At 41.7% G+C, this 8,924-nt stretch overlaps 4 protein-coding genes across 6 annotated transcripts; 2 read left to right on the top strand and 2 right to left on the bottom strand.

The window, feature by feature from the left end:
- The first annotated feature begins 18 nt into the window (after window positions 1-18).
- Tim10 (translocase of inner membrane 10) lies at window positions 19-1,256 on the top strand. 2 transcript variants are annotated; one of them, XM_046634451.1, is made up of 2 exons: window positions 19-176; window positions 444-1,256. In XM_046634451.1, exon 2 carries the CDS (start codon window positions 620-622, stop codon window positions 911-913), a length of 294 nt encoding a protein of 97 aa, XP_046490407.1. In that variant the 5' UTR covers window positions 19-176; window positions 444-619; the 3' UTR covers window positions 914-1,256. The 2 variants fall into 2 exon arrangements, with proteins under 2 accessions (XP_046490407.1, XP_046490408.1); XM_046634452.2 differs by having other exon boundaries at window positions 127-212.
- A 94-nt stretch (window positions 1,257-1,350) lies between these two features.
- On the bottom strand, window positions 1,351-4,232 carry Rcc1 (Regulator of chromosome condensation 1). Of its 2 annotated transcripts, none has more exons than XM_069137840.1 (6): window positions 4,092-4,232; window positions 3,554-3,643; window positions 3,044-3,423; window positions 2,574-2,940; window positions 2,209-2,481; window positions 1,351-2,110 (listed from the first exon to the last, which is right to left on the bottom strand). In XM_069137840.1, exons 1-6 carry the CDS (start codon window positions 4,102-4,104, stop codon window positions 1,920-1,922), a joined length of 1,314 nt encoding a protein of 437 aa, XP_068993941.1. In that variant the 5' UTR covers window positions 4,105-4,232; the 3' UTR covers window positions 1,351-1,919. The 2 variants fall into 2 exon arrangements, with proteins under 2 accessions (XP_068993941.1, XP_046490403.1); XM_046634447.2 differs by lacking the exon at window positions 4,092-4,232 and adding an exon at window positions 3,763-3,919.
- LOC124222934 (DNA-binding protein RFXANK-like) lies at window positions 4,163-5,844 on the top strand. The gene is made up of 5 exons (XM_046634449.2): window positions 4,163-4,432; window positions 4,535-4,667; window positions 4,781-5,001; window positions 5,090-5,237; window positions 5,363-5,844. The coding sequence occupies exons 1-5, from the start codon at window positions 4,163-4,165 to the stop codon at window positions 5,431-5,433; spliced, it is 843 nt and encodes a 280-aa protein (XP_046490405.1). The 3' UTR covers window positions 5,434-5,844.
- On the bottom strand, window positions 5,563-8,481 carry deltaCOP (coatomer subunit delta). Its single transcript, XM_046634442.2, has 8 exons — window positions 8,328-8,481; window positions 8,044-8,083; window positions 7,704-7,927; window positions 7,250-7,626; window positions 7,007-7,177; window positions 6,619-6,932; window positions 6,226-6,542; window positions 5,563-6,141 (listed from the first exon to the last, which is right to left on the bottom strand). Exons 1-8 carry the CDS (start codon window positions 8,328-8,330, stop codon window positions 6,052-6,054), a joined length of 1,536 nt encoding a protein of 511 aa, XP_046490398.1. The 5' UTR covers window positions 8,331-8,481; the 3' UTR covers window positions 5,563-6,051.
- Window positions 8,482-8,924: the final 443 nt, after the last annotated feature.

Raw genomic sequence — 8,924 nt, 5'->3', positions numbered from 1 at the left:
AAAAACGTCGATGCTCCCGTAAAAAAACATCGATAGTCGAAACATCGATGTATATCCCCCATTCCTATCGCATGCGCTGCATGCATGCGCCATGCCAGCAGGGTGCTGTTTCATTCAGGGATCATCACGGATTCCGACATGGCCTTATCGAAGACGGCAAAAGTCGGCATTGGATGGTAGGTATGTAAATGGACGAATAAGTAACAGTGTAGGTACGTTGCATGCACTTTCGTAAAAGGCAGACAGAAATACGTGCCATTTGCAGAATCGCATCATATTTCATATCAAATTTTTTCAATCTTTGTATTGGATTATACAACATAACCCGTTTAGTACGCATGCATGTAAGCAGCTTTCTTTCGCGGCAGCTATCATTGGTGAACGATCATGTCATCTCCAATTTTCCTCGTGACAGACCATAAAATATAGTTTTTTTTTTCCAGGACATTCGCCGTATTTGGAGGGTTGTACGCTTTTGTCTTGTCCAAACGATCCATAGAACGGAATCGCTATGAAATGATGAAAGCGAGGGAACGTGTACGAAACTCCAACTTTGAATAGACTGACGGAAAAGTTTGTCAAGGCCTGAGCAAAGTTTAGTTTATTATATATTGTAAACATGGCTGGTCTACCGCAGCTTGACGAAGAGAAGCTCAAATTAGTCCAGGATCTAGAAATAGAGATGATGACGGACATGTACAATCGCATGACGTCTGCCTGCCATAGGAAATGCATTCCGCCAAAGTACTCTGAGGCAGAGCTCGGCAAGGGTGAATCGGTTTGTTTGGATCGATGCATCGCCAAGTACTTGGACGTCCACGAGAAAATCGGCAAGATGCTCACCCAGATGACTATGCAGGATGCGGACTCTTTACTAAAGCCGAAAGAAATAGAACAGACTAAAACGGGATGAAGTTAAATGACTTCTATATTGTTACCTAGTTAGTTGTTTAAATCCTAAGTAGTTTCCATAATAGTGTGACATATAAAATCAAAATATATTTATGATGTCAAGTCTATCTGTTTCGCTAGTTTAATTTTGAATTTTCTACAATTTCTACACCATAAGCAGGACTTTCTTCAAATTCTTCCAAGTCCGTGTACTATCATCTAGAAGAAACTATGCTTTGCTCTGCAACTTGTGTTTCTATCCGATTTAATAAATAAGAATTCAATTAATTATCCGTTACTGGATTATACTGTTAATTTGTATTTCTTTGACATTCAACTGCAATTAAACTCGATGATAAAATTAACGTGTCTGATTATGGTTTTTTAATGCTCGACATTGAAAGGTCACAACATTGTTGTTTCGTCGAGTATAATAATTTATGAGCCAAACAGGTGCAGTAACGTTTTGTGAACAGTATATTGATATATGTAACAACGTTGGGTACAGGTAGATGCATTATCCGAGGTACGGTTATCGCACGATTTGCTGTAATAAAAAATATTGTCTTTGGCGTGCAATCGCTCCTATCTTTACAGAAATCCGTGTAAAACATTCAGTCTTTCATGACGCATATTGATTAGGGTTTCACTCTGGGCAGTGTAGCTCCACGAGAGTAATAGATGCGGCAAAACAGTGAACAAGACAGTAAAAAATGTTTACCCCATAGCATAATTTTACCGTTTCATACTGACCCTGCCACTCGAATATCGTATGAAAATATTTAATACCGAGCAAATTGTCTCGGAGGAAACAAAGAATTGATTGTTGTAGCAAGAGGGCAAGTATCAGTACATACCGTGGTACGCTACCAACGCTTGATTACATGCACCTTAAATACTTTTCCATTATTAACTGTCCAGGGCAACGGAACTTGCGAATCATTCAATAATTTCTTAAAAATCAATAGTAAATATAGATAACTGAGCCATTAACAGAGCTACACCGGAATTTTGTCAGATCACCATATTTAATTAGTGATTTCATCCTCGATTGGTCGAGGTATAGCCAAAATAACTGTGTGTTGACCACCACCTGCTACTCGTATAACAGTTCTCGATTCTAGTTGTCTTCCTTTGATAACAACTGGTGTCTCGACGTCCTCTTCTTTCCCTGTGCCTAACTGGCCACTGCTACCCATCCCCCAAGCATATAACTCTCCTGCAAGTTGCAAAATAGTTATCCCCTAAGAATTGTGTTCAATGCAAGGTCGTAATTAGAGATATTAATTGTAAATGTAAAATGAGCAATTCAATCACCTGCACTGGTGACAGCAAATGATTGTGTACTTCCCGTACACGCGTCTATGCATTTAATTGATTTAAGAGCCGGAACTGGAACAAGTTCCTTGGCATCTGTGCAATTTGGTCCAAGGCCTAGTCGACCATATTCTTTCCGTCCCATGGTGAAAACCTGTCCCATTTCATCGAGGGCAATAGTATGGTGTTGACCGCTGCTGATGTGTTTCCATGCACGACCGCTGAAGGTTTTTGAAACTTGAGGGTAAGGATGTACGATAGCTTCTGTAAGACCTTAAACACAATTTCATGTACTGTGTGAATAGAGCATAGATTAATAAGAGATTGATGTTGGCACAGTATGCTTGATGGTATTCATAACTCACCTATTTGATAATAATTGTTTAATCCGAAAACATATATCTCCCCGTGGTGGTATTCTTTCACAAATGTACAGTATAATCCTGTCCAAATATCTTGAAATAATAGCTTTTTTGTCGCCTTGAGGGTAATTAGTCCTGGAGTTAGAAGATGGGTAATCCCATACCGACTGTGTCGGTCAGCTGATCTTGCAGCTACTCGTCCAAGCTGCCCCTGCTCAGCACAGCCACAGGTATATACCTGACCTTTACCTGTCAGTAAAACAAGATGGTCGGCCCCAGACGCGATTTTAATCACTTTCACACCAGGTAATATCTCCACGGGAAGCCTCTCGTTTCCTCGAGGTGTAAGTCCCATATTTCCGTGTGAATCCTTATTTTGAAACATGATAAAGGCAAACATCAATTATTAGTTAAACTCTATTTGAAATCTCCAGTCCTGCCGTTTAAATCTATATCGCAGACTTGAAACTAACCCTGAAAGCCCCCCACGCAAATACCCTGCCATCCTCAAGGAGGGCCGCCGAATGCGAGTCACCGGCAGTGACCTGTACAGCTTTTTCTGGGAGCGTAACAAATCCTGGAAAAGTCTCCGAGCCTTCTTTGCTAGTATCTCGTCCAAGCGCTCCCTCGTCATTACAACCAAAGGACAAAACTTTCCCATCTTTATTTAGGCATGCATTGTGCATACCACCTGCTGCTATGTCAACGATATCTTCATGTTCAGGTATGACGGCAGGGCGCGTTTTTTCATGCACATCTTCGCCCAGCCCAAGCTGACCAACATCCCCCTGTCCAAAACTCAGGATCGAGCCTGCAATCTGCCGCCGTGGCAAATTGGGTGCAGGCACAAATTCTACAATAATAATCAGTGGTACGTCAATGTTGTAAGGTCGGATGTGATGCTCTATGTAGGTTAGGTATGTGGCAAAATGATGCAGTAATTCTCAGAGGTAAGTAGTCGGATGAAATAGTATGAGACTCACCATATCTGTGCTTGTTGTTCTTCGCGTGTTTCGCCGAATTCTCTGCCGGAGGCACCGAGGCAGTTCGTTTCATCGCTTTCTTGGGGGGCACTGCAAGAACCAATTTTAGGGTTAAGATCACAGCGAGATTCACTGGAGCAAAGAACGGAATTCTGACAAAAAGAAACAGCGTGAAATTAACTCGAAGTCAATGTTCTCGCCATACTTACTGATCTCACGAAGACTAATCTAAACCGCAAGCGACTGTTAAACACGCTGTACCGACTTTCGCGCCAAAACTCGCAGTGCAATATTGTCCGAACCAGATGCGGTTCAAACGCTTCTAACGTTCAAGCGCGTGAGAAAACCATCACGCATATGCCAACGGCCAAAGCGACCCCCTGGCGGAGGGTCAAGTCGAACCAGACTTCGAAACATCTGTCGCGATCGCAGCGATCAAAGTTGGGCCAATCAAGACGCGGGGTGGAAGGTTGAAAAGGGTTGTCTTTTGCGACGGAACCCCTAACCTAAATATATTGCAGCTAGGCTCAATATTTACCTTGCGCAATCATCGCGAACCGCTAGACCGCCGTTAACCAGATAATTCATGAACGCCTTCGTCTGAGGCAGATGAATTCTAACATACATTCGGAGCTGATACTCAAGTCTGAGGAGGAGGATATCGAACGACAGGACGACATTGAGGAGGAGAAATTAATAATTAACGCTCATAGCGAATGTAAGACGGAACAAGTACTTGAGATACTCCCGCGCCCGCTGGTTTGTAAACCAGAGAACATCAATGTCGACTGTAAAACCGAACCCATAGAAACCAAGTGGCACTGGGCACCGGGTGCCTGGCAGGATGCCACCAGAACCAGCGCCTTTCAACCCTACAAGGTATTTTCATATGCTCATGCTTTTTTTACTTTCAGCCCTGAAATTCAATTCCGAAAATTTCAACACACCTGTTTCATGAGGTTCGTACTTACTTTCCCATAGCCACCTACTTTGCTAACTAATCTACAGAGAGGCAATACTCAGACTGAGATACCTCAGTTGTATGAAGGAAATGATCTCACTTTTCACACTCTTGCTGGCCAAGGTGAACTTACTCCAAATGACGTTCAACCAGGTAGTTGATAATTTGTTTATTTTTTTATTCAGCTCCAGGAAGATAACACTTACTATCGTTTGATTCTTAGTCAGGTTGCACGCTTCTAATTATCATATACATTGTTTAATCAGGGACTGTAGATGTTCCGGATGAAAAAGGCTTCACTGCACTCATGTGGGCAGCTGGATATGGTCAGTTGGGAAGCGCGAAACAATTGCTGAATGCAGGAGCAGATAAAAACTACCGTGGCATCAATGGAGAGACAGCCTTGCACTTAGCAGCAGCGTACGGACACCACGACCTTGTTAAACTGCTTTTGAACCACGGAGCTCGCGCTGATCCAAGTGACGAGGTGATTTTCGTAAATTTAGAGAAAATTATTCAGCATGTAAGAAATATCCAACTTGGAGATCGTGTTGTAAGTCTAAGAAACCTTTCAGGAAGGCAACACACCTTTGGTATATGGCGCCCATGGTGATCACCCTCATGTATGCCACGAACTGTTATCGCGAGGTGCTGATGTAACTCATAGAAACGTACATAATGTAACGCCCTATCAAGCAGCCTTGGCAAATAACGCAACTATTGGTAATAACATTATATCCAGTCTTGACTGATATTGTATTTGATCTTGCTTTCGTATTGATATGTCATCTTGAATATTCAATGCTAGAATCGAAATAATTACATAGGTTGTTTTTGTTAAATTATAGCAAAAGCAGTAATCGAAAACTTTTTAATGCATCAGCTGATGAGCCTGCCATCCGACGCGCCAAACTTGTGATCCGGAATTATTGACAAGTCCGTAAACGTTAAAATAACGTACAGTAAATTGTATTACATATTTTATTAGTTTATGTTTATACCTTTCCGGCTGTAATTTGCGATAGTTTATTAAAATATATCGTGCCTGTATAAGGAATATCACGCCAGTGATGAAAATTATTTATTTCTACAATATTCTTCGTCACACTGCGTTACAGGACAAGGTTTGGCTAGCGGCAAACGAAATAGCCGCATAGTAGTATGAAATTCTTCAAAATTGAACTTTGGACATTGACCTATTTTTCTTAATTCTCGGATTTTGTTTGATTAATGTAATGAAAATTGCACTGATTTCAAATAAATTCCGGAGACTGTAACCAATTTTCGAATCCAAGCGCGATTTAAATACAAGTAAACTGTCTCATTCAGATGTTGAGAAGAAAAAATAGTTGCAAATTAATACAAACAACGAATAAAAATGATAAAATCGCGCGTAGCTTGTCCAAATCTGGTAAACCACGTCTTCATTTTGTACACCCGCACGAAATTAGTTCGATACGACAATTGATTGATTCGCTATACCGAATTCTGCTTACCTTTTGCATAATCAACTTGTTTATATTATGTGCATATGACTCTAAACAATTTCATAATTCTCAGTAAAGAATACCGTCTCTACGGAATGCTTGACAGGACTATCATCCTCGACCAGAAGGACTTCATTGACCTGTAAGAAATCACACAGTACAAAGTTTTGATTCGATTTCTGGCAAATACTAATGATTAACCACATAAAGGTCAAATTCTTTACCTTGATGCTTGCGTACGGGGTCTTAGAAGAGAAGGAGATTTGCAGGGGGAAAAAGTCTGCCGGTGTAGAGGAGTGAACCGAAAATTCCATCGATCCCGATTTGCTTGAGGCATCTACCAGAGGTAGCGACCACACCAATGTATTTCGTCGTGCTTCGTGTGTATATTGACCATCGCACTCTCCAACAACAGGAGTGCCCCCAATAGGTAGCGGAATATTTATTTGAACATCGTTCAGCTCGAGATTTTCCTGTTCCAATTCATATTCAATATTCACGTCGCAGTCACCTTCGCCGTTCTCGGATGGCCAGCAATTTACTAGAAGAGAAAATTATATTAATTTCACAGATTCAACAGTTTTGGCAGATGGCAATGTACTTGCTACGAAACTAACTCGAAATTGGCAAAGCTGATTCGTCTTGCGCCTGCAAACGCCATTTCAACACGCCAACATCTGTGTTCAGAGGGAATGGTTTTGCTGGATTCTTGAGTCCAATCTGGGCTCGTGTCCTGAACAACTCTTTATCGACATTGGGATGTGTTTGGAGTTGCACACCGCGTGTATCTTTGTTCTCTAGCTGCACACGTATGCATCCCCATTTTTCATCAGAAATATGCAGGGTGACCAGTCCGTGGAGCTCCAAATGTTGAACTCCTCCGTCACGTCCCACGCGAACAGTCAAACGCTCCTCCTGTCTCAAGTGCACCCTTCAAAACATATATTCAAAGATTAATCACCCGACTGTTGCGAGTATATGAACTTGAAAAAAGTTTACACGTACGGTTCTGTGTTAATGATTTGTGGTGAAGTGTGCACAGTTTTAACACCAGGAGCAGCCAATGACGCAGTAGTCACGTTCTCTCCCTCTTCTTTCAACTGATCGACAAAAGAGTCAACGTCACGCGATTTCCCAGAGAGCTTCATGGCACGAGGACCAGCAGATGTTGGCTTTCTGCAAATGGGTTGAATTGTTGAGAAAAATAAGAATTGCAGATTTTAATTCGCTAATTGAAGGTATACATACTGTGGTGCAGTATAAGCAGGTTTCACAGGCTCTGGAACGAAATTTGCAGAATCACCGACCGATGGACTGGATGTGAATCCATAGCCACCGCCAAAACCAGGACCCTTGACGCCCCCTTTCTTGTTGGCCTCCATTCTCTGCCTCTGAAGTTCCTTGGCCTTCTCTCTCATTTTGTTCTTGGCCTCTCGTTCCTGAGTCAGCCTAACCGCCTGATAGACCTTTTCTTCATGCGAGTCCATCTCAACGAAAGTTCTGATCTGCGCCAGGTTGACGCTTTCCCTGTATCCTAGGGCTACGATTTCATCAAAGGCAAATATGAGATTGAAAGCATTCTCAGCTATCTCAACTTCTTCCATCGATTTGCAATACTCTGGAATCTTTGAGGCAATAGACAAAAGTACGTATTAGTTGCATAGTAGATACTACTGCTATTTTAAGATAAACCTCGGCTTACCACTCTCGCAAAAAGTCTGAGGGTTTCCAAATCCTCCAAAATATTGCTCGCTTTAGTAGTGATGAGAAGCATATAAAGTTTCTCCAATGGCTGATAAACGTATCGCACTGATTCAGTTTCGACAAACGTGTGCTGTTTGCCGGTGCTCATCAATTTTGGGAAGGCAGCAAGTAGACCCTCTATCCTCGCCTTGGTCATTTCGACGAACTGGCGGGACACGATGGCTAATAAACAATGAATACAGATCAATTTTTGCTCGTGGTAAAAATGAAGGATTCTTCATGTCAGTAAACAGCGCGTGTTGCAAACTGGCTGATGCAAGTACAGTAAAGTTACTTACTCTTGCCTGCCTTGGTGCAAACTGCAGCAGCGATGAGTACCTGCAACACAAAAAAATAGGTTAATCGTGATCCCAATCCATCTGATAAATCAGATTAGGTGTTAATTAGGAAATTTTCGAAAATCGACAGGAAGGGCGGTCAGCACTTGACAACTTGACATCTGTAGGTGAGTGGGTCGTGGCGTGTGACGGATGACGATGAGCCGCAGGGTAGTCACATTAACCATCTCGTGACAGCCTGGCATTGGTGAGAATTTTTAGCAACGATTAAGACGATCACTCACCATACTGAATATCGGCTTCTCAACGCCCCGTAGCCTGAAATATTCTGAATTTAGCCTGTAACGTGTACGTTAATATCCTTGCAGCTATATTCTACATTACACAAAACATGTACCACGTATACGGATCGCAGTCATTGTTGCCAACTCCAGTACCAACTGCCGTTTACGCGGGCAATACTACTAGCTTTTGAATCGTGTTGTAGTTGGTAATGTTATCGTAACGATTCATGCTGAGGAAAAAGGGGTAAAACCGTTATTACGAGATTTTGGAACTATTTGAAATTCAGTAAACCGTGATGAAACGAAACCTACTCATATTTTGCAATCTTGGTTCCTTCAAAATCATTGTAAAAATAATAAAGTAGGATTTTTTCCCAATGTTTCGTTACGATAACGTTACTAATTTCAACCTCGTGGTTTTGAATATCATTGAACGGCTCTACCTTGAATCGGTGCCGAGATATTCGAGAAATACTCACCTGAAGCGTTTGAAAGAAAAGTTATTACTTATGATTGATTATAGTTGATAGGGTAGGAAACATTAGAGTAAATGAATGAAAATTGTTACATAATCCAGTCTGCGACAAACATTTATAT

This window comes from Neodiprion pinetum, chromosome 7, assembly GCF_021155775.2.
Source record: "Neodiprion pinetum isolate iyNeoPine1 chromosome 7, iyNeoPine1.2, whole genome shotgun sequence".
NCBI classification, from domain to species: Eukaryota; Metazoa; Arthropoda; class Insecta; order Hymenoptera; family Diprionidae; genus Neodiprion; species Neodiprion pinetum.
Note: the sequence above shows the minus strand (reverse complement) of the source record. Positions and strands in the feature narration are given on the sequence as shown.

What these genes read in the sequence shown, in the direction of transcription:
- Tim10 (XM_046634451.1), top strand. Translation starts at nt 620, where the DNA reads ATGGCTGGTCTACCGCAGCTTGACGAAGAGAAGCTCAAATTAGTCCAG.
- Rcc1 (XM_069137840.1), bottom strand. An exon ending in AAACAATTATTATCAAATAG is followed by an intron (nt 2,482 to 2,573) that starts GTGAGTTATGAA and finishes ATTGTGTTTAAG; the next exon opens with GTCTTACAGAAGCTATCGTA. An exon ending in ATTTGCTGTCACCAGTGCAG is followed by an intron (nt 2,111 to 2,208) that starts GTGATTGAATTG and finishes TGCAACTTGCAG; the next exon opens with GAGAGTTATATGCTTGGGGG.
- deltaCOP (XM_046634442.2), bottom strand. An exon ending in TCAGACTTTTTGCGAGAGTG is followed by an intron (nt 7,627 to 7,703) that starts GTAAGCCGAGGT and finishes ATTGCCTCAAAG; the next exon opens with ATTCCAGAGTATTGCAAATC. An exon ending in ATCAGCTTTGCCAATTTCGA is followed by an intron (nt 6,543 to 6,618) that starts GTTAGTTTCGTA and finishes TTTCTCTTCTAG; the next exon opens with TAAATTGCTGGCCATCCGAG.
- LOC124222934 (XM_046634449.2), top strand. Translation starts at nt 4,163, where the DNA reads ATGAATTCTAACATACATTCGGAGCTGATACTCAAGTCTGAGGAGGAG. An exon ending in TCCAAATGACGTTCAACCAG is followed by an intron (nt 4,668 to 4,780) that starts GTAGTTGATAAT and finishes TTGTTTAATCAG; the next exon opens with GGACTGTAGATGTTCCGGAT. An exon ending in GCGCTGATCCAAGTGACGAG is followed by an intron (nt 5,002 to 5,089) that starts GTGATTTTCGTA and finishes GAAACCTTTCAG; the next exon opens with GAAGGCAACACACCTTTGGT.